At 46.3% G+C, this 26321-nt stretch overlaps 1 protein-coding gene across 2 annotated transcripts in view; it reads left to right on the top strand.

The window, feature by feature from the left end:
• LOC106566976 (plexin-B1) overlaps window positions 1-26321 on the top strand; it is a 71512-nt gene that overhangs the window by 26791 nt on the left and 18400 nt on the right. For both annotated transcript variants that reach the window (XM_014135685.3, XM_082960165.1), the window contains exons 2-33: window positions 6424-6501; window positions 6599-7715; window positions 8610-8792; window positions 9577-9705; window positions 9991-10091; window positions 10265-10400; window positions 10494-10650; window positions 10789-10897; window positions 10988-11093; window positions 11417-12415; window positions 12921-13019; window positions 13142-13264; window positions 14385-14478; window positions 14575-14741; window positions 14840-14991; window positions 15093-15198; window positions 15307-15443; window positions 15616-15792; window positions 15886-16120; window positions 16478-16720; window positions 16844-17020; window positions 17212-17360; window positions 17480-17580; window positions 17757-17974; window positions 18131-18309; window positions 18443-18509; window positions 18600-18746; window positions 18922-19090; window positions 19324-19427; window positions 19556-19640; window positions 19820-19992; window positions 20103-20263. In XM_014135685.3, coding sequence (XP_013991160.3) covers window positions 6609-7715; window positions 8610-8792; window positions 9577-9705; window positions 9991-10091; window positions 10265-10400; window positions 10494-10650; window positions 10789-10897; window positions 10988-11093; window positions 11417-12415; window positions 12921-13019; window positions 13142-13264; window positions 14385-14478; window positions 14575-14741; window positions 14840-14991; window positions 15093-15198; window positions 15307-15443; window positions 15616-15792; window positions 15886-16120; window positions 16478-16720; window positions 16844-17020; window positions 17212-17360; window positions 17480-17580; window positions 17757-17974; window positions 18131-18309; window positions 18443-18509; window positions 18600-18746; window positions 18922-19090; window positions 19324-19427; window positions 19556-19640; window positions 19820-19992; window positions 20103-20263 — 6290 coding nt within the window. In that variant the 5' untranslated portion in view covers window positions 6424-6501; window positions 6599-6608. The remainder of the gene's footprint in view (window positions 1-6423; window positions 6502-6598; window positions 7716-8609; window positions 8793-9576; window positions 9706-9990; window positions 10092-10264; window positions 10401-10493; window positions 10651-10788; window positions 10898-10987; window positions 11094-11416; window positions 12416-12920; window positions 13020-13141; window positions 13265-14384; window positions 14479-14574; window positions 14742-14839; window positions 14992-15092; window positions 15199-15306; window positions 15444-15615; window positions 15793-15885; window positions 16121-16477; window positions 16721-16843; window positions 17021-17211; window positions 17361-17479; window positions 17581-17756; window positions 17975-18130; window positions 18310-18442; window positions 18510-18599; window positions 18747-18921; window positions 19091-19323; window positions 19428-19555; window positions 19641-19819; window positions 19993-20102; window positions 20264-26321) is intronic.

Raw genomic sequence — 26321 nt, 5'->3', positions numbered from 1 at the left:
GCATGCGCCAACTCCTGGACAGTCTGTGGTGCAATGTGGTGTTGGTGGATGGAGCGAGACATGATGTCCCAGATGTGCTCAATTGGATTCAGGTCTGGGGAACGGGCGGGCCAGTAGCATCAATGCCTTCCTCTTGCAGGAACTGCTGACACACTCCAGCCACATGAGGTCTTGCATCGTCTTGCATTAGGAGGAACCCAGGCCAACCGCACCAGCATATGGTCTCACAAGGGGTCTGAGGATCTCATCTCGGTACCTAATGGCAGTCAGGCTACCTCTGGCGAGCACATGGAGGGCTATGTGGCCCCCCCAAAGAAATGCTACCCCACACCATGACTGACCCACCGCCAAACCGGTCATGCTGGAGGATGTTGCAGGCAGCAGAACGTTCTCCACGGCGTCTCCAGACTCTGTCACGTCTGTCACATGTGCTCAGTGTGAACCTGCTTTCATCTGTGAAGAGCACAGGGCGCCAGTGGCGAATTTGCCAATCTTGGTGTTCTCTGGCAAATGCCAAACGTCCTGCACGGTGTTGGGCTGTAAGCACAACCCCCACCTGTGGACGTCGGGCCCTCATACCACCCTCATAGAGTCTGTTTCTGACCATTTGAGCAGACACATGCACATTTGTGGCCTGCTGGATGTCATTTTGCAGGGCTCTGGCAGTGGTCCTCCTGCTCCTCCTTGCACAAAGGCGGAGGTAGCGGTCCTGCTGCTGGGTTCTTGCCCTCCTATGGCCTCCTCATCGTCTCCTAATGTACTGGCCGGTCTCCTGGTAGCGCCTCCATGCTCTGGACACTACGCTGACAGACACAGCAAACCTTCTTGCCACAGCTCGCATTGATGTGCCATCCTGGATGAGCTGCACTACCTGAGCCACTTATGTGGGTTGTAGACTCCGTCTCATGCTACCACTAGAGTGAAAGCACCGCCAGCATTCAAAAGTGACCAAAACATCAGCCAGGAAGCATAGGAACTGAGAAGTGGTCTGTGGTCACCACCTGCAGAACCACTCCTTTATTGGGGGTGTCTTGCTAATTGCCTATAATTTCCACCTGTTGTCTATTCCAGTTGCACAACAGCATGTGACATTTATTGTCAATCAGTGTTGCTTCCTAGGTGGACAGTTTGATTTCACAGAAGTGTGATTGACTTGGAGTTACATTGTGTTGTTTAAGTGTTCCCTTTATTTTTTTGAGCAGTGTAGTTTGACCAAAATACCTGGTACATCTGTCACTCTGGGAAAGGAAAACGACCCTTTATGAGTTGGACTGATTGCGGTCTTTCTCTGGTCCAAAGTGAAAAGTTAATTTGGAATGCTTCTCACAGTACCTTTTAACCATTTCAGAGTGATTATTTCTGCATGACGTCTCTGGCAACCGATGAAACACATTTGTGATGAAAGTAACAGTCTTTGCATACACTTGTCCTGAACAATCATGCCAATGAGGTAATCTTGCCAAGTTCTCTCTCTTTTGGCTTAGTTACAGACTACTAAAGAGATTTGACTTTAGGTCCACCAGCATAAGTTATTGCTTTGGTACGGTATGTGATTCAAACAGAAGCTTTAATTACACTGCCTTAAATACGTTGCTCTGGTTAACCTTGGCAACCCAAGTAGAATGACTGGTTTTACATGTGTCCTGGATAAAATGTCAGACCAGTAACGAACATTGAAACCCATACTGAAGGTAACGGAGATGTATTGTGGTTTGACAGAGATAACAGATTTGAACACCTGTAATGAGTGAAGGTACATGTGCACCGCGTACACACACACACACACAGCTTAAAGATCAAAGGTTGCAGACTACCACACTAATATTTCCCTGACCAACAGCCTGTATTTGTTAATGGAGGAGGACAGAAAAGACACACTGTGTGTAACGACGCTGGCCTCACAAGAGCCCCTCTATGAGACTGCCAGGGGGAACACCAGTTCAGTCAGCACAGCATTTAAGAGGACCAATCCCAGCTCTTGCTGGGTGATGCTCAGGGGAAAAAGCAAGCATAAATAAATAAGGGAGGAAAAATAAACTCCCATTTTTTTTCAGATTTCAAAATGCAGTCATGGAAAGGCTTCACTGTTTTTCTGACTTGATTTACTCTGCAATGATGAAATGTGTACTAACGACAGCTTCACCAAATTGACCCTCTGAAACGGTCTACAGTGATGAACATCACTCTATTCAAAGAACAATTCCTTGGAAATCGGCTAATGTAGACCTAGACTGTATGTCTAGTTGGACGGTAAAGTTGTACAAGCCCAACCTGGCATGATACTAAGCAGAGATGTGCATGTTTCTACATGAAAATAGAAATGCGCCAAGCTGACTGGCCTTTGGGCTGACTGGCGCATGTCTACACAGACTACTTAAGGGCCTATTATAAGTGCTTAATAAATATGATTATTACAATACCACATCAGTCATTGAGGCCTATATTGCCCAGATAAGCTAAAGCTTCTCCATTTTCCATTCCCCAGTAGTGGAGTGTTTTGTTAGGGTATACGCTCCTCCACACTGCTCTAGGCCAGAGCTTGGGAGAAGCCCTCCCTGCCAAGCATTCAGAAAATGCTTGGCATTCTGATAAGTGACTGTGATACCAGTCCCTGAAGGAAGAGGAGAGTGAGTAGTGCAGTGTATCTATGTTCTTATAGGCTTACATTTGGGGGGGGGGGGGGGGGGCTGTGCTGTTGCCTATGTGTTCTTATGAAGTGCTAAGAGCTTCTGGTTCATTTAGTTTCCTCACTCCTCTATTTGCTGTTAGGGGGTCAAAGCCTAGTTGGGATCAGCAAAAATACACAGCTTTTTCGAAAAAATGTTCTACTCTTTTTTTAAATGAAACAAAATACCTCTGCTCTTGATAAAGCTTTTCGAATCGTTTTTAAGATGAGGCTTGTTGTTTTCCATCCATCTCTTTAGAAACAAATAGCTTTTGCCTGCACGGCATGTTGGAAATCATTCCTACTGGTGTACCTTTTTTGGTTTCGATGATACTATTTTCGTGGCAAGTCAGGGGAATAATTCAGTGCAGCATTAGGGAGCGTTTCTTACCATGACCTATATTCTTAAATGATAATACCAAGCACCTAACCATGAATTATTTTGTCAGGGAGTGTGAGTGGTTGTACAGTTTCTACTAATTCAAATGCCTATGAGTTGACGCTAGACTTCAGCTCTCCTTTTCATCCAACCACGGGACGTCGTCAAGACAACCACAAATGACAAAGGGTTTTCTCAGTCTATTCAGCGATATGAAAGAGAGGCTGTTTTGTGTGATGGAGATGTGATAGCACATGCAGTGGGTGGTAATGTATGCAGCCAGGGCACAAACACATGAATAAGCATGTTTCGCCACCGCTTCAGCCTCCTGTGATGCCAACACAAAGACATGCATTATCAATATCCTATTGGCGTGACGCTTAAAGCACCATATGGTCCGAATAAAACATATTGACGCCATCACAACAATCCTTAATCGCACGTTTCTGTTGTAGCTACTTCTGCTCGACAGAACCGAACCGCTAAATGCCACTTGGCAAAAGTTTGTGGCACAGAAATGGGGAAAGAGTGTAAAAAGAAAGCAAGCTAGAAATAGAGGAAGAGATTTGAGTTTTGCCTTTGTTCTTTTCTGCATTCACACGCTCTTCCTGTGTTCAGATTTTGCTCACATCAATCCCAGAGGAATCCCCAGTTCAGTAGTTTTGCCTGTAATTTAGTTGGAGCAGTTGGACTCTGCCCTGGTCCTGTACCCACAGCAGTCAGCAGGACCTGACCACCAGCCACTTACTGGCCTCTCTTCCTCCCATCATTCACTACCATTCTTCTGAAGGGTCCTTATTTTACAGTAGTGTGGGTTTGAAATGTGTTATTTGATCCAATCTTAATTCACCATATACTTAAGTTTTACACACTACTATATATATGTATGATATAGCCTATGTATGAATACATAATCGTCAACCCCTCCAGAAACCCTTGGAAAGCATTTCAGCTGCTTCCATCCATCATTCTTGCGGAATGCTGTCTCTTTACTGTGCATACAACAGACTCCGTGCTGTATCTATATTGCGTCACACATGTTGTTTGGGTTGATTTCAGACTCTACTGTCAACTGTACCAGGTTTTTCTGCACCTTGCTTCCCGCTGACAAACCACCTTCAGAAAGGTCTAGGCCTACATGAAGGGTCCCGTTATAAGCCAGACTGTGTGAAGCTCTTTTTACAAGGAAGTGGCTTTATTCTCCACCCGGTCAGAGAAGCCACTTGGTCAGAGAGGACTGAAAGGGACACTATTCCCACCAACGGCTACACACAGACTCCCTTTTCAACACCGGGGACATTTTTAAAAAGAGGGGAAGAGAGACCCTCTGTGCGTTTGTTAGAGTGGTTTGCTATAGACCTAAAGAAGTGGACGGATCTGGCAGAGGGCCGACGTGTGTGTGTGTGTGTGTGTGTGTGTGTGTGTGTGTGTGTGTACATCCGCCTTTGATATTAGCTTGTTATTAACATTTTCTTTGTCTACAAACATTTTTATTCTATACTGTAGAAATCACATCTGTGACTGGCCGTGACTGTTTTTATTCACTACAAAAATACCCTCAAAGTCTGACGATCACACCCTATGCTGTGACATTTCATGTGTTGTAAAACAGAAAATCTATGTGTAAGATTAACTGTACTGTAGTTGGATTCTGCCTCGTAGTCATAAAACGATGAACTATGGTGGCTGTGTGTTCCCCGGAGCCTGTCATAACTCAAGCAGACGGGTACAGTACCATTTGGCCGTGTTCCAGAGGGGGAGATGCCAGGAGCAGCAGAACAATGTCAGGCCTCCGAGCCTGAGGCCGTCTCTCATTCAGACGCCGCATGAAGAATCGCACCCTTGTCTTTTTGGAGGGATTCGCTGCTGACCTCACATTTTTATGAGGTCTTAGCGTTCAGACCCCTGTCACGGATCATTAAGAGTTGAACGTTAAACATGCACAGCAACCACTTTCAATGATTGATAAACATAGAGGGGAGTCTCATAGAGCTGTGGAGCTCAGCGGACTTGGCTGTAGTGTAGTGGGATTGTAAAGCCCCGATCAGACCCCCAGTGATGCTGACAGGCTAATAGCCTAGCAGTAGTTTATTTATAGGTTCCTTGGACTGCACCAGGGCAGAGCCATGCATTCCAGACAAGGCCAATGAACTCTGGAGATTGTTGGCTCTTCATGCCCCTGTTACAGAGCCCCCTCTCCTCCCAAGTTATTGTTTTATCATTACAACCACTACACTTTACAGTAGTAGCAGCAGTAGTAACAAAGTGCTACATTACTAATTACAATTTGGCCATTTGGCAGACTCTACTTTTCCAGAAGTACTTACATTCAGCTGAATAATCTTGTGAAAGGTCACTACAGCCATGATCAGGAAGGGGAAACGTGATGGATGTAAAATAAATAATTGAAAATGAGGCTACTTTAAAAAAAAAAAAATTATAAAAAGAATGACTATCGGTTTCCCAGTCCTATACTGCAGCTCCAGTTACTAAGAGGAAGTTCCCATGACGATTGGTCCCCATGCACTATAAATATTGACAATGGGATGTCAGCCGTTCAAAGAGCTGGTGAGGACTGCAGACCAGTAGCATGGCTGTGTTCTCCATTGTTTCCAGGCCTCACAGTGCAGCTGTGTATCACAGGCCAATTGGTCTAGACTGAGACTGAGCATCAAGGACAACAGTGACAGGAATAGAGGCCCACAAATAGACATGTTGTGGATAGTGCTAATGGCTCTAGAAAGTGTTTTATTCCCCCATACTATTCTTATCTCTCGACGCACCCCTATTCTGGACATAGGTTTGACTCAATAAAACATGATGCACATGGAAGTATCCATGTATTTTTCATGGACAACCCTGTGGCAGTGGGCCTGGAAGTTACCGTCCAAGAAGTGACAGACCTCTTATCCCTCCATGAATAAGTAAAGAGGGGTCTGACTGAAACACTTACTGTATCAGAGCTACACACTGGACGCACCTGCTCCAGGACCACCAACTAGGGCTCTCTTCACCCTCTTATGCCCCATCCTCATGTCACTGGCTACAGTCACGTACTGTAGGACTACTGCACTTAGCCATTCTTGACCTCTCACCAGGGTGGAGGGTGAGGACGGGGAAGAGCTGCTCAATTATTAAAGGGGTTGCAGCTGTAATAGAGGACTCCCACTGGCCAATTGATTCGCTGGGGTAGTGAGGTGACGAGTGACAAGTGTCCTAAATGGAGAATGAGCAACATCGCTTTAAGGCTCATGTGATGTAGAAAAGTGGCAGGGTGGCAGGTTCTAGAACATGATCCAACCAATGTTGGAAGTCCTGATGGATTATTGGCTAACATTTAGATTTGCAATAATATTTCCATATTTTATTTTCTCTACAGGTGTAGTGAACAATAATGGGTTATGTTTGCGGATGATCAAGAGGAGACTGGCGTCTTGAGCTTATCGTCGGACACATGGTTAGACATATTGTATAGATATCTATTAATACTGTAAGTATTTGTATAGCAAACTGGATGTTGAGTGTTTTTTTTTAAACTATTCTTGTGTTTGCAGAATATTTGCCATGCCACTTGGGATGGCTCTGATCTCAGCCCTGTTCATCCTCCAACTGATCACCACCTCGTACTCCCTCGCTGTCCGCACTTACCCACGCTTCTCCAGAAATGACACTTCTTTTGAGCACCTGGTCCTACACCCGGACCCCTCTGTGGGCACGGTTTACGTGGGGGCCAGGGACCACCTCTTCCAGCTGGACGGGCTAGACGGCCTGCGTCTGGAGCATGAGGAGAGGACCGGCCCTGTGACTGATAGTAAGGAGTGTCTTCCCCCTGTCACCGAGGCCAACTGCCCCCAGGCCCAGCGCACCTCCAACCACAACAAGCTGCTCCTAGTGGACCCCTCAGCCATGGAGCTCATCACCTGTGGTAACGTCCACCAGGGCACCTGCCAGAAGCGCAGCCTGACCTCTGTGAAGGAGGTCCTGTTCTCCACAGAGAGGCCAGTGGATACCCAGTACGTGGCGGCCAATGACCCGGAGGTGTCCACAGTGGGGCTGGTGGTGGGGCCCCGAGGCGGGGAGCGGGCCGTGCTCTACGTGGGGCGTGGTTACACAAGCAGCCATCCGCCCATCTCCACACGCCATCTGGCCCACGAGCCTGTGTTCTCTTACGAGGAGACGGCCAAACTGGCCGTGGCGGGAAGGCTCTCGGAGTACGACCACCATTTTGTAGCCGCTTTCGCTCGCCGGGGGCATGTGTACTTCTTGTTCTATCGCCGTGACATTAAGGCTGTGTCGCGGGAATACCGTACGTATGCTGCCCGCGTGTGTCTGGATGACACCTCCTACTACTCCTATGTAGAGGTACCCCTGGTGTGTCACTCCTCTTCTACCTCCCCAGAGAGGAACTACAACCTCCTCCAGGCAGCCCAGGTGGGTCAAGGGGGTGGCAGAGAGGGGGAGACCCTGCTGGGGGTCTTCTCCACCCGGGTCAGCTCTTCCAACGGGCCCTCCGAGGACTCCGCTCTGTGTGTGTACCCTCTGGACGAGCTGGACAGACTCATCGACTCCACACGGGACCTGTGCTACACACTGGATGGCCGGGTGAAGGGAGGAGGCGAGGTGGCCTACATAGAGTATGAGGTCAAGTCCAGCTGTGCCAACTTACCTACGGTAAGGTGTTCGGAGGAGCAGCTGTTGTAACAATACATGCACCTTCCACATGAGTCCTCTGCTTCATCGGAATTAAACACATTTCAATGTAGGTTTCCTCTGCTCAATGCCAAGCATTTGCCCTATTTTTTTCCTAACGTCAGGCTACTACCAATGGAGTGCCTTATCTAGTTAAATCCTACTTATTCTCTGCCTTCGCTGCTGTAATGGCTTATTGGCTTCAGCAGTCTGGAAGAGGAGTAGATCCAGCCTCAGCTCAGAGCAGCCGTAGACAGAGGAAGGCCTGTGATTCATGAAAGGCCTTAATGAGCACTGTGCCAAAGAGCCAAGAGATCCCTGAAGCCTGGGAGGGAAGTAGCCCTGCAGGCCTACGACCCCGGGGTGACCTGGAGCCCCGGAGCTCGTCAGGCCTGCCTGCCCTGCAGCCGCGAGCGGTTTAATGGGATCGTTAGGATCAATAAAACTAACTGTCCCAACTCCGCTATCAGACTGGTAAATGAAGGCTGACACGGATGGGGAAGAGCCCTTTGAAGTCCAACGAGACTGACAGATGGATTGGAACACAAAGTTAATTTGGTAAACAATTTGCTTTAAAGTAAACAAGCCCTGTAACAAAACACTTTCCAATTTACTGGACTTGGGCTGAAGACTTATTGGTAGGCTTAAGGGGTTACGCAAAAGCACAAGATTGCATTCTTAGTATGGTCCCATCTAGTATAATGTTTAATCCTCATATAAAAACTAAGAGGATTGGTTGGACTGTGAAAGACCTGCACATGAAATATGACTAAATTAAAGTTATACTGTTGGACTTAAAATGAATAACCAAGTTCCTGTGATAATGTGAATGGAACGTTCTGAGAGATGTGTTTTTGTTTGTTCTCTGTGTTCCAGAACACCCTAAAGGCGTATCCCTGTGGCTCTGACCACACCCCCAGTCCAATGGCCAGCAGGGTACCCATGGAAGCTGAGGCAGTATTGGACAGCCCATCTGCCCGTCTCACTGCTGTGGCTGTCGGTATGAGGGCTGGGCACACCATTGCCTTTTTAGGAGACTCTAAAGGGAATTTGCACAAGGTATGCCAAGTTACAGTAGGTCATGATGCATTTTCTTTGCTAATACTTGAGATCTAGATCAAGATAGCAGTGTTTCAGACGTACTTCTACTCTGGACATTGACTGATAGCCTTGTTAAAGCTGTGGTCCGAGCCGGTGGGAGAGACCTTCTCAGACAGAACAGAACAGAGGGCTTTGAGGTGCCTGATCAAAGCTCCCTTAGTATGCAGCTGACTGAAGTTACCCATTATAAAGGGATTATCTCATCACTGCACACCAAATTCCACAACCACCATTCAGACACACACGTGCACATGCATGCCTGAACACACACATACAATGTGGATACAACATGCAGGTTTCTAAATCGAGTGTCTTATTTTGTCAGCTTGCTAAGATGTGCTGACAGAAACTGCACTTGACAAGCCATTTGATTCCTGCGTACAGCACTGAGATCACTGCACAGGCTTATGGAGTCTGACATAAAAATCTATGCTAATCTCATTAAACTCAGGTAACTTGAGAGTTTGAGGGCTCATGAATCACTTAGGCAAAGGTGTCTTGGTATCCTCCAGATTAGATTTACTGACTGCCAATCAAATTAACTGTTCTCTTCACAATACGATCCTGCAGACAGTACAAATGCACCTTCAATTTGCTTTTAGACACATTCTAGCCAAGACTTCTTTAGCCTTTTCAATTCTCTTTTTCCATTTTTATATGTACTGTATGTGCTGAGTTTTATAACCTTCACACTTGGAAATGGTTGACGGTTTCTGACCGTAAACCATCTGCTTCTCTCTAGGTGTTCCTAGGCTCTGGAGGCAGGGTGGAGATGTACTCCTCCATGCTCATCCAGCCCAACTCGCCCATCAGCAGTGACCTCCTGCTGGACCAGACGGAGACGCACATCTACGTCATGACCAGCGCAATGGTTAGTCTGAGTAAACAACACCGCTCAAACACATCATCGCTAGCTAGCTACTTGACTCCCCTAATACAGTCTAGGGTCTTCAGCTGGTGCAGGAATGCAGTGAAGAGGATCAAGAGTAGGTACTGTACAGGCGTGTTATGCATTATTGACCATGCAGTTCACTGATAGTAGTTCAGGGCGAGGGCTAGGAAAAATATATAATTGATCGAGCACAATTATAGCACCTCTACGGTTTCATTGTACAGTACAGCTGTTTTTAAGAAAAAGATGTGGGTAACCTTTCAGGTGGAGAAGCGACCGGTGGCAGAGTGTGGAGATCACCTGGACTGTCAGTCCTGTCTCTCAGCCCGAGACCCTTACTGTGGCTGGTGTGTTCTGGAGGGCAGGTGAGGAAGCACCAACTGACTATTCTATACCAAAGAAAATTGAAGTTAAGAGCTCGAAAATATAGGAAGAGCAAAGGAAAATGTCAACATTAACGAATGATCACCTTCCCCATTTCTCACTTGTTCCTCTCCTGTGCTCAACCCGTCAACCCCACTTCCCCCTGTGATGGCAGGTGTGGCCAGCGTTCACAGTGCAGTCGGGGGGCTCTGCAGGGCCAGTGGCTGTGGAGCTTTGACCACCAGCAGCAGCAGTGTCTCGGTATCCAATCCCTGAGCCTGTATAACATCAGCCGTGGAGAGGAGACAGACGTAAGACATGAGAGGAGGGAGATGCAGTACTTGTTTCGAGCTTGAAAGAAAAAAGAAATGATGCATTTCTGTCCTCTCTCTCCTCTCTCTCAGATTGCTGTGTCAGTGAAGGGGTTGCCTAGTCTAGTGCAAGGCGAAGCATACAGCTGTTTCTACCAGGATGTGGAACGTCTGGCCACCGTCACAGACACTGGTGTGACCTGCTCTACTCCCGACGCCAGCAGGCTGCCTCCCATTGGCCAGGGAGAAGGTGAGTGACATCCGTGCGAGTCCAATTTGACACTACAAAGCAGAATGATTCCTCTCTCTTTCTTAATGATCACCAAAGCTAACTATCCTTTTGGTGTGTACTGTAATTTAGGGATGTTCTGACTTCTCTCCTGCTCAGACTCAGTCACCATCCCCCTGTCCCTTCGCTTCCTCAATGTGACTGTGGCTGCTCGGGAGTTCACCTTCTTTGACTGTGGTGTGGTCCAACAGCTCTCTGGACTCATGCCGTGAGTTAAAAGGCTGACATTTCTAGCCACAATGCAATTGTATATCTCCCCCTGTTAACCTCTCTGTCTCTGTCTTCTCTCTGTTTTCAGGTGCAGAGGGTGTGTGAGCAGTCGCTGGGGCTGTAACTGGTGTATTCACCAGCACATGTGCACCAATAAAATCTGTGATGAGGGAGTCACAATTTACAACAAACACGTAAGTCTACCTGCAGGTTATCAGGCAGTGCAGTTACAGGACTGCTAGCTGGTACAAACTATATATACTAACCAGTGTATTCAGGTTTGCTTTGTAGTGTATCTGCCTCCTAGGTAGCTGTTAGTTTGTACGTGTCCTGTCTATTTATGTTTTGTCGTGTTCCATTGTCTTTGTTTTAAATTTTACTTTTTTTTAGTAAACGGTTAGTTTTTTTGTGATTTCAGTCTTTATGTATTTATTTGCATATATTTCTTGCTATTCCTCTTGTTTTACCATCGTCTCCCTCCTCTCCCCCTCTCTGCTCATTGTGTTACCATCTCAAGTTCAAACCAACATTCACTCCCCCAGCAACCAAACAATCTGACACTCTAACTCCAACTCTCCTGGCTGCTCCAACACTCCCACCCACAGAGACATCCATTAGGACCTCTCCCCCAGTCCAGGCCAGCACACCTGTGCCCCCATCCACCACCCCCATCACCACCACCCCCAAGCCAACCGCAGTCCCCACCACCCTCTCACCAACCATTGCCACCACAACACCCTCAACCACACTGGCCACTCAGGCTACCACTGCAACACTAGAGGTGACAACCAGTCTGCAGGCAGGGACACAGACCACCGCTGGAGAGACCTCAGTGGATGGAGATGGGAGCCTCCCCAGGACTACTGCTGGAACAGGGGAGACGGAGCAGACAACAGTCACTCGGGTTGAGCTGCTAGACTGGCCCGAGTCTCCAGAAACTGTGGCTCCTAGTAGTACAGATGGACTCACCGACACTGACCACACTGAGCCGGAGCCCTCCTCTGACACTACCTCAACCACTGCTAGTGGTGTCCCCCTGTTAATGGACCTGCCCACTGGCTCTGACGGGGAGGAAGTCCGCCTGTTAATGGACCTGCCCACTGGCTCTGACGGGGAGGAAGTCCCCCTGTTAATGGACCTGCCCACTGGCTCTGACGGGGAGGAAGTCCCCCTGTTAATGGACCTGCCCACTGGCTCTGACGGGGATGAAGTCCCCCTGTTAATGGACCTGCCCACTGGCTCTGACGGGGATGAAGTCCCCCTGTTAATGGACCTGCCCACTGGCTCTGACGGGGATGAAGTCCGCCTGGCCCCCTCTGAAGGTACAGACTCACCCCCCTGGACAAAGGAATGGGAGAAGGGAGAGGGAGAGACAGAGACGGACCCTCCAACATCCTCTGCCACAGTGCCCTCTGAAGATGATGACCCAAGCCAGCCCTCTCAATCCTTTACCCTCACACCTGACCCTGACTCTTCAGCAGACTACCAGTCTGACTCCTCTGAAATGGATCTGCCGGTGAGTGGGGTCTTTCAGTGGCAGTCTAGCTGATGCACCCAGTACAACACATGCACTGAATCGGATAAGTGCAGTTGCATTGGCATCGTGTAAAATAGGTTACTCTTAATTTGATTCAAAATTCCTACCCTTATTTATGTCTGATGTGTGCAAACATTGCATCGCCATTACGTTTTATGTTTTGAGTGTCATTGAAGTGGTCAACTGTCAATACTTTGGATATCAAACCATCAAAAATGGCTGTCTTCAGTTTGCACTAAACCTGCTGTTTTTTGTTTTACGCTTTGTCAGTGTTTTTATTCTTCACTTCAGTCGCATATAATACACTTTTAGACTGTAGAGCTACATTTTGGTGTGGGATTTGCTGAATTGTTCACACAGTCAGTCTAGTTTAATGATTTGAAATTGGTGAGACCTCACCTGAAAATGTAAGCTGGTGTGTTGTTTGAGGTCATATGTCCCATGTGTGTATGTCCTGCAACGTATGTTTTTATAATATGAGCAGGACTGCCCGTGTGTGGAGAAGGTCCAGGGCTCCTCTCTACTTCCTGTTAATGTGGAGCGGAAGATCACTCTGGTGGGACGCCACCTTCACCTCTTCCAGGTGTGTGAGGAATGCTTGCAAAACCAAAATGGCTGATGGTTTACTTTACCCAAGATGCGTGGTGTGTAAAACGTGGTGTGTGTGTGTGTGTGTGTGTGTGTGTGTGTGTGTGGTGTGTTCAGGATGAGGATCTGGACTATGAGTGTGTGCTGACCATCGAAGGGCGGTCAGTGGTGGTCGACGCGTACGTGGAGCCAGACGACACCCAGCCCTCTCTCTACTTCATCACCTGCCAGCTACACCAGGTCAGTCTTCATACAATATCAGCCTATGTGGTATTGCAACAGTGCTGTTCATTTGAACAGCGTTTGTCTGCATGGTGTTTCATGTTTTTTTTGAAGAGTGATATTTCAACTATAGTGCTGTGAAAAAGTATTTGCCCGCTTTAAAATCTTCTCAACTTTTGCATATTTTTTTTTACTGAATGTTATCGTCTTCAACCAAAACCTAATATTATATAAAGGGAACCTGAGTGAACAAATAACAATTACATACATATTTAATTTATTTCATAAACAGTTATGCAACACCCAATACCTTTTTGTGAAAAAGTAATTGCCCTCTTACACACAATAACTGGGTGTGCCACCTGTAGCTGCAATGACTCCAACCAAATGCTTCCTGTAGTTGTTGATTAGTCACGGTAGAGGAATTTTGGCCCACTCTTCCATGTAGAACTGCTTTAACTCAGCGACATTTGTGGGTGTTCAAGCGTGAACTGCTCGTTTCAAGTCCTGTCACATCTCAATTGGGATTAGGTCTGGACTTTGTCTAGGCCATTCCAAAACTTAAAATGTGGTCCTTTTTAGCCATTTTCATGTAGACTTGATTGTGTTTTGGATCATTGTCTTGCTGCATGACCTAGCTGTGCTTCAGCTCACAGAAGGATGGCTAGACATTCTCCTGTAAAATTGTCTGATACAGTGCAGAATACAAGGTTCCTTCTATTAAGGCAAGTCGTCCAGGTCCTGAGGCAGCAAAGCATCCCTAAAACATCACACTACCACCTCCATGCTGGACCGGTGGTATAAGGTTCCTACTGTAGAATGCAGTGTTTCGTTTCCGCCAGGCATGAGGGAACCCATGTCGTCTCAAAAGTTATACTTTTGACTCCCCTGTCTTTAGAACATTCTTCCAATAGTCTTGATCATCCAGGTGCTTTTTGGCAAACTTGAGTCCAATTTTTTATTTTTATTTGTAAACTCAGGATCCCTTTACCTAATATTAGGTTTTGGTTGTAGATCTGATAACGTTCCGTATCAAAAATCAGAAAGTGGGCAAGTACCTTTTTTTTTCACGGCACTGTATGTGGGCAGCTGTGATTGTGGTCACTGCTAAGACTACCTTATTTCTGTCATGTTGCAGTACACCTATACTGCTTTTGTGGAGGAGTACAATGCCATGATCAATGTGAGGAGGAGAAACACCTTTCAGATTGATAGTGCGGACGACCTTCATGGTAGGTTAGACAAGAGAGCTACTGATATAGATCTCATTGAGATTCTCTCTTCAGATTATGCGGTGTTATTGACTCCCGGTATCCTCTCTGTTCCAGTGACGCTGTTTAACTGCTCTGTGGGCCGGTCAGACTGCAGCCGGTGTCGTACAGCTGATCAGAAGTACGGCTGTGCGTGGTGCGGGGGAGCTCGCTCCAAATGCAGTTACCGGGACTCCTGCGCTGGCGAAATCAAGCAGTCCTGCCCAGCACCCGTCATCCACTTAGTGAGGCTTGATTTGGGTCCTTGTCTTTTTATGGTTGACGTGTCTTCAGACAGTGACATGGACTCGTTTTTGAACTTCTCCGTGACTGTGCGTTGCAGATGGAGCCCATCTCTGGACCAGTAGAAGGTGGTACTGTTGTGACCATCTCAGGTTCCAATCTTGGACAGAAAGCTGAAGACATCCAGAACTCTGTCACTATAGCTGGTGTCCCCTGCACGGTCATCAACAGCAGATATGAGATCTCCTCAAGGTAACGTTCTTCTCGTGCAACGTTTATTTCCATCTTCTGCAGCTCTAGTTGTATCTGCATTCAGAGTAAGAACCTGCGGTAATTCTCCATTTCCCCTGTAGGATTGTGTGTGAGACCACAGCCAGTGGGGGAGAGAAGAGTGGTCAGGCCTCAGTCGAGGTGAGAGGAGGAGGGCTTGGACTCTCCAGTCAAAGGTTCAGCTTCCAGGTATCTATAACAGACATTATTATACTCTACTAAAATCTTGCTCTAGCCAAATGGACACTTGCCCTCAGTCTGATAATGTATTCTTAATGCCCTTCCTCTTGTCCTCAGGACCCGGCTCTGATGGGGATATCCCCTCAGAAGGGGCCCAAGGCCGGGGGCTCAGCATTGACCATAATGGGCCAGAGCCTGAAGACTGGACACCCCAGTGAGGTCAGCGTGCTTATTGGAGGAGTCTCATGCCTCATGTAAGTCTCTTACGCATCTGTTACATTCAAAGTCACCAGATCAACCACTGTAAAGCAAGTGGAGTCAGCACTGCATATGAGAATTCATACATAATTTGTGAATTTCCTTAATAAAGTCCTGTAACTTGCTGTAGCAGTAGTTGTGATATCTTGTTAAATTCATTCTTTTTAGCTCCTCTGAAGTCGTGGATGACCAGATTACATGTATGACAGGGGGCAGCAACAGAACTGGAGAGCATGGAATCACGGTCCGGTTTGGTAGAGCAGAACGCCATCTACAGGGAGCCATCTATCATTACACCTCAGACCCTAACATAACCATGGCTGCACCCTCAAAAAGCTTCCTCAGGTGGGTGTCACAATGTCACTCGCAATGAATTGTCATATTTAAAAAAAAAAATAATATTCATGTAATAAATGATTCTTCTCTCTGTGTGTCCAGTGGTGGAAGAATGATCCGTGTGTCTGGGCAAAACCTAGATGTAGTGCAGGAGCCCAGAATCCGGGTGACCCTTAGTCCTCTGGAGTCCCTTTCGCCGAGGAAGAAGAGGAGGACGAGGAGGAGCAGCAGAGATGGCGAGAGTAGAGTGAGACGCAGAGAAATCCCACTCAAGAGGCAAAGACGGATAGTTCCTGAGCCAGACTGTCTTGAAGACGCACTCTGTGTGGTAAAACAGGTAAACTGGTGGTCCTCTGTAGCTCCGTTGGTAGAGCATGGCGCTTGCAATGCCAGGATAGTGGGTTTGATTCCCGCGACCACCCTTACGTAAAATATATGCAAGCATGACTAAGTTGCTTTGGATAAAAACATCCTGCTAAATGGCTTATTTATTATTATATTCAACTGAAATGTATGTTGAGTCCTCTAACATGGGTGTTCAGATGTCTTCTGGCTGAGTTTGAGGGATAAGCTCTCTTTTCTTTGATCACGTAGTGTGATGTATCACCTTTTTTAAAGGTCAAGTCGAGAATCAATCACTGCTATTGCTTTCCATAAATATCTATAAATACGCCTCTCATCTCTTGCTCTCCAGTTTGAGACGAGTTGTGCCGTGAGCAGCTCCTCTCTGATGCTGTGCCCTACGCCTGCCGTGGGGACGGAGGCCCACCATGCTCGGGTCAAGGTGGACTTCCTACTGGATAACCTGCACTTTGACTTCAACTCTGTGGGCAGCGGGGCTTTCAGCTACGAGCTCAACCCCAGGCTGTACCCACTGAACCAGAATGACCCCAGCAAACCCTACCACCACAAACCTGGCAGCATCATCTCTGTGGAGGTCTCTGTTACATCCCATTTCTGCTACCATAACAGTTTCTCCAACAGTTTTTCAGAACCTGCGAGTGTTTGTCTGTTTCCTGTCCAGTTGGCTTTCTCCAATATCATTATTGTTATGATCTAGGGGGAGAACCTGGACCTGGCCATCTTTAAGGAGGAGGTGGTGGCTCTGATCGGGGAAGGGGTATGCTCTGTGAAAACCTTGACCCATAACCACCTCTACTGTGAGCCTCCATCCCAGCAGCCCTCTGTGATGGCCAGCAAGAAGCAGGAGGGCATGGATTCTCTCCCCGAGTTCACTGTACGTCTTCACTCCTTGCGTCACCACTGTTGGAATTGGAAATCAAAGGGGCACATGTCTTTTGTGAATAAGTTTTGTCACATCTGAGTAATTCTGAATATTATTTAGTTGTTGTAGGGATGACAAGTGTAAAACACTTGAACGTTCAATCTAATCCTTCCACTCTAAAATCAATTGCTGTCTTGTCCCAGGTCCAGATGGGGAACCTGAACTTCTCCCTGGGCAGAGTGCAGTATGACACCCAAGGCCAGTCCACCTTCCCCCTGGAGGCCCAGGTGGGCGTAGGGGTGGGGGCTTCCATTGTAGCCCTCATCGTTGTCATCATAGTGCTCATATATAGGTGGGTGCCTACAGTCACTCTACTTTGCCAAGTATACACCATTTCATCTGTTCAAAGTAATGCTTGGTACAGTATACTGGATGTGAGCTTTTCTGTCTGTCCGTGTGCATCTCTGTCAGGAGGAAAAGCAAACAGGCAGTGAGGGACTACAAGAAGGTCCAGATTCAGCTGGAGAATCTGGAGACCAGTGTGAGGGACCGCTGCAAGAAAGAGTTCACAGGTGAGAGAAAGTGCCATAAGGTTCAACATAAGTTCACAAAACCGCATCTTTATATCACAAAAACCTTTTAGTGGCTTCAAATAAGTAAGGTTTTTTCAGGTGTAGGTTATATATGATTTTGCTAAAAAGATTCTCACGATCTCAATGTGGTCTATTTTCCTCCCTCCTCTGTGTAGACCTGATGACTGAGATGATGGACTGTTCAAGTGACCTGGTGGGTTCCGGTATTCCCTTCCTGGACTACAAGGCGTATGCAGAGCGCATTTTCTTCCCTGGCCACCGGGAGTCGCCACTGAGGCGAGATTTGGACGTGCCGGAGTGCCGTAGACAGACGGTGGAGCAGGGACTGGTTCAACTGTCCAACCTCCTCAACAGCAAACTATTCCTCACCAAGGTAACCTTAACCAACTCTGAAGAAGTGAACTTGATCTACCGTACCTCTCAATACCATTCAGACTATAAAACGTCAGCGGTAATATATAATGCATGCACGTTATGCTTCACTTTCAGTGCGTCACTGTTTTGACCCCTTTGTGCCACTCTCTCCCAGTTCATCCACACCCTGGAGGTGCAGCGGACCTTCTCCCCTCGGGACCGGGCCTATGTGGCCTCCCTGCTCACCGTGGCCCTGCATGGGAAGCTGGAGTACTTCACCGACATCCTCAAGACTCTGCTAAACGACCTGGTGGTGCAGTACGTGGCCAAGAACCCCAAACTCATGCTCCGAAGGTGAGGGGGGCTGATCAGTATATGTTCTCATCAGTCTTGGGTAATGTCAGGCTTCTTCCTGTATCTTTTTAAAGTCTCTTGTGGTTTTCTTATCCGTGTCGGACACATTCACGTGGAACATATTCTGTTTCAGAACTGAATCGGTGGTCGAGAAGCTCCTGACCAACTGGATGTCCATTTGTCTGTTCACCTTCCTGAGGGTGAGTAGCTCAGCCTGCCCTCTCCCCATTCACCCCCCCTCACTAAAGAGGCCGTTAAAGAAACATGTCCCATCTGTGCTGTGTTATTAGGACACTGCAGGGGAGTCCTTCTACATGCTGTTTAGAGCCATTAAACACCAGGTGGACAAGGGACCGGTGGACGCCGTGACGGGAAAGGCCAAGTATACACTCAACGACAACAGGCTGCTCCGCGAGGACATAGAGTATAAAACCTTGGTGAGAGAGAACAGCACACACAAACCCCGATGTCCCTTTACCATAAATACACATCTACATTCAGGCTTTGTTTATCATTATAAAGCAGGGGCTGGAATAAAGGAGCTGTGCAACATGGTGAAGTAGTCACGTTTTTTTTGTGTAGTGATTTAATTAACTACCATTAACCTTCCAGACGCTGAATGTCCTCATGCCAGCGACAGGCAACGGTGGCATGCCCCAGACCACTCCTGCCAAGGTGCTGGACTGTGACACCATAACCCAGGTGAAGGAGAAGGTCCTGGAGCAGGCATGGAAGGGCATGTCCTTCTCCCAGAGGCCCCACACAGACTCTCTCCACTTGGGTGAGCCTCCACTACAGCTCTCTATCATTCACTGTTCAATCTGAAAAGGTGACATCTTTGTCCATTCTGGCATGCCAGGTAGAAATGAAGCCAAAGAACATTTATCCAAGTTAATGGGCGTACTATAAACCTGAAACACTCTAGAATTGACAAAGCCAACAGAATCCTTCCCTGGTCATCAGTTATAATTAACTTTTTTGATAGGTAATCTTTTGCATTGTGTCCTTGATCAGAGTGGCGTGCGGGCATGGCAGGTCACCTGATCCTGTCAGACGAGGACTTAACGTCGGTGGTGCAGGGCTCCTGGAAACGCCTCAACACCCTGCAGCACTACAAGGTCAGAAACGGCAGGCCACACATCCCATCCCTATCCCCTTTAACTAGAATTACTAACTACATGACTGTGATGTATTTTTTTGGTTTACTTTGTTAATTTGATTGAATGATTTCACAAATGGTCTGCAGGTTCCGGATGGAGCCACTGTTGCACTGGTACCCCGGAACTCCAAACACATCCACAATGACAACCATGACTACTTTCCTGGAGAGAGTTGAGTCTCAACTAATCTATGGCACATAAGTGCAGCATGGTCATAGGATATTGTTCAGCATCCATACTATATTGCTACCAAATTTGGACAATGCACAAGAGCTGCATTTGAAACATAAACTTATACACTGTACCTAGACTATATCAGAGATATCTGACCGTGTGTGTTCCTCTATCAGAGACTCCCATGTTGGACGATGGGGACGAGGGAGGTGTGAAGCTCTGGCACCTGGTGAAAGCCAATGAGGAGCCAGACCTGCCCAAACACAGGCGTGGCAGTCTGAGAGAGAGGGAGAGAGAGAGGGCCAAGGCCATCCCCGAGATCTACCTCACACGCCTACTCTCCATGAAGGTGCCAGAACGCACATGCACAACACAACGCAAAAAACAAGCAGTCACACACACACACACAAACAGTATGTGCATATATTTATTCCCATATCTTCCTACTCTCTCTCCCAGGGCACATTGCAGAAGTTTGTGGATGACTTGTTCACAGTGATCCTGAGCACAAACCAGCCAGTTCCCATGGCTGTCAAGTACTTCTTTGACCTGCTGGATGAGCAGGCTCTGCAGCACAACATTACAGACCCTGAGACCATCCACATCTGGAAGACTAACAGGTAACTCGGTACTACTACTATTGGCTCATTTGCTTTTGAACACCAAAGTGTTTCCTGTCCTTTGTAATTACAGTAACCAATACAGACCTGGGCTCATTTTTTATATCAATATCAAATAATTTCTGGGTAACAATTAAGTACCTTACTGTAATCGATTTCCATTGAAATGGGCAAAAATAGCTTTTTAACAAAACTATTTCTCAAGCAAGAATTTTGCTAGGACTGTCTGGCCCTTACCAAAATGTACCATGGTAGTACAATTAAAAAATGTCATGGTACTATCATTGTTTTCTGGTCAGCTCCATGGCAGGAAAATACCATGGTATTTTCACCAGTACCATGGTATTTTCCTGCCATGGAGTTGACCAGAAAACAATGATAGTACCATGACATTTTTTTATCAACAAAAAAACATGATGGTACCAAAGTATTGTTTTTCATTGTACTACCAAAAATGTACTGTGGTAGTACAATGAAAAAAAGCCATCTTTTTGTACTAGCCGCATGTGAACCATGAAAGCATTGTAGTTGTATTATCATGATGTTCTGTGTCCCACCATTTTTCAGGGTAAAGTGACCAGAAATGTAGTAATTTATGGTCCTCACATAATGCAACATTGACTTCTCGCTCTGCAGTGGCAAAGCTTAGGCCTAGTGTACCCTCTTAAACCCCTTTAGCTCATAGCGAAAAACCACAACACACATGATCTAGTAGTGTAGTGTACCATCTTAAACCTTCTGATCTGGATATGGTATTGTAAGAAGAATGAAGGGATAGTGGTGGAGAGTCGACTCCAAAATAATTGCTTCCTCGACTCCTTCCCCGTCGGCTCCCATTTTCCCCGACTCTTAAGATTCCGTTTTTTTGCAACAGAGTCTGAGTAGTTGCCATAAGCTACTTCCAAGAACACAAACTCTTATATCTTTCATGGTAGAGCCAGGGGAGGGGCATAGGTAGGCAAGGTTGGCCACCAGGCAGACAGTCAAAATCATGCATAGCATCGGTAATCAAAAGCTATATCTCTTAATTTCTTGGCTTGCAATGTCTCCAAAGTTCATGAAAGTAGGGGCTATCAATGAGTAGGCTCTTCTACACGCAACAGACACTGGCATATTTCATAGCGAAGAGAAACAGCAGGCAAGCCAGCGAGGGAGAGCAAGGGGCAGTTGGAATATTTAATTTAACCTGTCTCCTCCCCTTCATCTACACTGATTTTGAAGTGGATTTAACAAGTGACTTCAATAAGGGATCATAGTATTCACCTGGTCAGTCTGTCATGGAAAGAGCAGATGTTCCTAATGTTTTGTACACTAAGTGTTAAGCCGTGTTGTGCAACATTTCTATAGAGTATGCTAAGCAATTGTGTGAGAAAAGAGTTTTGATGACCTCTGTTAAAAAGAGCAGGATCCCATCAGCTTTCTATAGGCTAGGCCTACTATATTTATTTCTCAACTTTCCTAATATTAAGCACATTGCTTCGCTTTCCTCCATTCGTTATTCAAGTTCATACGGATATATTTTGTTACCCTGCCCCTGTTCCGACAGCTGTATGATAATGGCCCATTCTAAATCCAAACTTATTTCACGCACAGTGCTATCGGAAAGTATTCAGACCCCTTTTTCGACATTTTGTTACATTACAGCCTTGTTCTAAAGTTGATTAAAAAAAATGTTTATCCCCTCATCAATCTACACGTAATACCCCATAATGACAAAGCAAAAGCAGGTTTTTAGAAATTTGTGCAAATTTATTAAAAACAGAACAACCTTATTTACATAAGTACTTTTGCTATGAGACTCGAAATTGAACTCAGGTGCATCCTGTTTGCTGAAAAAAATTCCACCACAGCCCTAGGGACACCTATAGATTTGGCAACCAAGCACAAGTTATCAGTGTAGCTTATTATCGTCTAGATGTTGAAATATCTTCACGCCAAGAATACAAACCTCCACTCCAAGCTTCAATAGGTCAATTGAATGAAAATATATATAATTACAGTGGGCCAAAATTATCCTGTGCGATTCATCTTCTGGAATACGCACGTGCTTGGATAATAATTACATAAAGACTTCTCTAGTAATATCCGAATAGGGCTATATAACATGGCGAAGAATTGGCTTATTGGCGCCGCATCATCCCATGATCCCATGTCAAGGGTGCGTACAGCAGAAATATCACTGCAATATTCTAGTTCCTGCACTGTATTCAAACAAAATAAGCCTTTGTAGATCTTGATAAGTAAGTGGGCAGCATTAGGTTCATGCCAGTCCTCCCTAGAACGCAAAATTAGTCTTCCTAGTTCCTAGTAGGACTCTATGGTTTGTGCGCAGCCGTTTCAGTGTGTTTTGGGAGTTAAGCAAAAGTCGATACCCTTATGAAGGGAGTCTGACACCTTGAAGTTAAGGTTTAAATAATGAGTATGCGGTGCTTCTTTCTTCAATACAGTTCTTCGGTCTGTTGCGTGTAGAATAGCTCAGCCTAATCATTGATAGCCCCTTCTTTAGTGAACTTGCGCAAGTCAATAACTTGCGAAATACAGCATTGCGATAGCCTACATATTTTGATTACCAATGCACAGTTCTGACGGTCTGCCTGGTGGCCGACATGCATGGCTGTGCCCCTCCCATCTCTCTATCCCTCGCTAGCTCGCTTTTTATGTTCTGTGAAATATTCGAGAGTTGGTTCTTGAAGTAGACTACGTAAAAGTTTCCTCTTGCAAAAATACAGAAAAAAAAATCTTAGGCGTCAACACTTGGAGTCGACGGGCAAGGAGTCGAGGAATCGATTCTTTTGGAGTCAACTCCCCACCACTACACCTCGGACAAGCTCACATTTAAATCGCAAGAAAGCCTATGACAAAAATGTACTTTTTATTTTTTATACATGTTTAAATGGCTAAATTGAAGCGGGGGTACTTGCTACTCCTTTTGGAGTATTTTTCTAATCCAAAATTATAGTTTTGTTACATTGTTTGCTAGCTTAGCTGGTTAGTTGGCTCTCTCATTGAACACCAAACGTTGCGAATGCTAGCTCGCCACTTAATATAACGTGTTTTCTAAAAATGTATGTTTGTTAGCAGTGCTTCCAATACAACTCCCATCTGCTGTCAACATCAGGATACGATTTTAGAGGACTACAGTGGTTCTTCCTTTAAAAGTTGAGTCATACCACAGCACAGCTTGTGGGTTGCTGCGGAATGGTATGGCATGTTGTGCATGACCTCATAGTATTTTACTGTCAGCCATTGTTGCCATATACAGTATCAATCATTCATTCATTTGTGCATCTCATCACACAGCATACAAGTCATCCATGTCTTTAAATACAGTCAAGCATTTTAGTTATAAAACCAAATAACAAAGGGAGCCTTGAATAATTTAAACAATTAACTGCAACATGTCAGCAAAAGCGATTGAATTAATATTGGCTGTACTAGAGACTTTAAAACCTTTTTTGTTTTGTTATAACAGACCATAAGGGATTGATTATAATTTGTTTGTACACACGGGTAGGCTATTGCTTCAAATCCTATTATAACAATTGGATGACTTTGGGTGTTTCAGTAAGCAACAATTTGTTTCCTTCAATTGTATTAGCCTACTTTATGCCAATATTTTTGTCATTCAGGGATATTTATACCCATAGTAATTTGTTATGATCCAGATGTGGTTAAAAAACAGTGCATGTGGTGGGCTTTGCAAAGAGTTGGGTGAAGTGACATGCCTCGCAAACATCCATTAATACATTTTAAAGTCCCTAAACTCAGCAAGAGTCTATTGTCCTGCTGATAGCCCATCAAGAGTGGATGGCTTCTTTTGTATTCCAATTTATTGGAAAGGCTGCTAAACCATTTACACATTGCCCACAGCGTTGTTGCTTACTTACAGTGCACTTTCACTCCATTCTCCGCCTGACTCTCTACCAATGCCATCAGATTATTATTTATATTGTTGTTATCTATTCGGTAACATTCCACAAGTAAATGAAACACCTACATTAAATAGCTCAGGTCTTGAAAATATGTGAAACCTTTTTATTTTTAACTGTGCTTAGTAGTGGAGGCTTTATTGCTTCGACATCAACTTGTTAATTTAGCAAATAGTCTGGGAAGCCATTTGATTAGCTGTTCAGGAGTCTTAGCTGTTAAGGGGGTAGAAGCTGTTAAGCCTTTTGGACCTAGACTTGGCGCTCCGGTACCGCCTGCCATGCGGTAGCAGAGAGAACAGTCTATGACTAGAGTGGCTGGAGTCTTTGATTAGGGCCTTCCTCTGACAGCGCCTGGTATAGAGGTCCTGGATGGCAGGAAGCTTGGCCCTAGTGATGTACAGGGCCGTTCGCACTACCCTCTGTTGTGCCTTGCGGTCGGAGTCCGAGCAGTTGCCGTACCAGGCAGTGATGCGGTCGGAGTCCGAGCAGTTGCCGTACCAGGCAGTGATGCGGTCGGAGGCCGAGCAGTTGCCATACCAGGCAGTGATGCTCTCAATGGTGCAGCTGTAGAACCTTTTGAGGATCTGAGGACCCATGCCAAATCTTTTCAGTCTCCTGAGGGGGAATAGGTTTAGCCGTGCCCTCTTACCAACTGTCTTGGTGTGCTTGAACCATGTTAGTTTGTTGGTGATGTGGACACCAAGGAACTTGAACCTCTCAACCTGCTCCACTGCAGCTCTGTCGAGAATGGGGGTGTGCTCGGTCCTCCTTTTCCTGTAGTCCACAATCATCACCTTTGTCTTGATCACGTTGAGGGAGAGTTTGTTGTCCTGGCACCACACGGCCAGGTCTCTGACCTACTCCCTATAGGCTGTCTCATCATTGTCGGTGATCAGGCCTACCACTGTTGTGTCATCGGCAAACTTAATGATGGTGTTGGAGTCGTGCCTAGCCGTGCAGTTATGAGTGAACAGGGAGTACAGGAGGGGACTGAGCACGCACCCCTGAGGTGCCCCTGTGTTGAGGATCACCGTGGCAGATGTTGTTTCCTACCATACCACCTGGGGATGGCCCGTCTGGAAGTCCAGTTGCAGAGGGAGGTGTTTAGTCCCAGGGTCCTTAGCAGTGTGGAGTGCAATAGAGATTGCATCATCTGTGGATCTGTTGGTGCGGTATGCAAATTGGAGTGGGTCTAGGGTTTCTGGGATAATGGTGTTGTGAGCCATGACCAACCTTTCAAAGCACTTCATGGCTACAGACGTGAGTGGTAGGGTTCGGTAGTCATTTAGGCAGGTTACCTTGGTGTTCTTGGGCACAGGCACTATGGTGGTCTGTTTAAAACATGTTGATATTACAGACTCAGACAGGGAGAGGTTGAAAATGTCAGTGAAGACACTTGCCAGTTGGTCAGCGCATGCTCAGAGTACACGTCCTGGTAATCCGTCTGGCCCCGCGGCCTTGTGAATGCTTACCTGTTTAAGGTCTTACTCACATCGGCTGCGGAGAGCGTGATCACACAGTCTTCCGGAACAGCTTGTGCTTTCATGCATGTTTGTGTTATTTGCCTCGACGTGAGCATAGAAGTACTTTAGCTCGTCTGGTGGGCTCGTGTCACTGGGCAGCTCTCGGCTGTGCTTCCTTTTGTAGTCTGTTCTGGTTGGGGTATGTACGTACAGTCACTGTGGGTACAACGTCATCGATGCACTTATTGATGAAGCTCAGGTCCAGAGAATCTTTTGAGAATTTTAAGGTGCCTTTTGACAAATTTCAAGCGGTTTGTCATGTGCCCTTTACTGAGGAGTGGCTTCCATCTGGCTGCTCTACAATAAATGCCTGATTGGTGGAGCTCTGCAGAGATGGTTGTCCTTCTGGAAGGTTCTCTCATCTTCACAGAGGAACTCTAGAGCTCTGTGACCATCAGGTTCTTGGTCCCTTCTCCCCCAATTGCTCAGTTTGTTCGGGCGGCGAGCTCTAGGAAGAGGCTTGGTGGTTCCAAAATTCTTCCATATAAGAATGATGGAGGCCACTGTGATTTGTGGGACCTTCAATGCTGCAGAATTGTTTTTGTGGCTCGATACAATTCTGTCTCAGAGCTCTACGAACAATTCCTTCGACCTCATGGCTTGTCT

The sequence above is a fragment of the Salmo salar genome, chromosome 13, assembly GCF_965601325.2.
Source record: "Salmo salar chromosome 13, fSalSal1, whole genome shotgun sequence".
NCBI classification, from domain to species: domain Eukaryota; kingdom Metazoa; phylum Chordata; class Actinopteri; order Salmoniformes; family Salmonidae; genus Salmo; species Salmo salar.
Note: the sequence above shows the minus strand (reverse complement) of the source record. Positions and strands in the feature narration are given on the sequence as shown.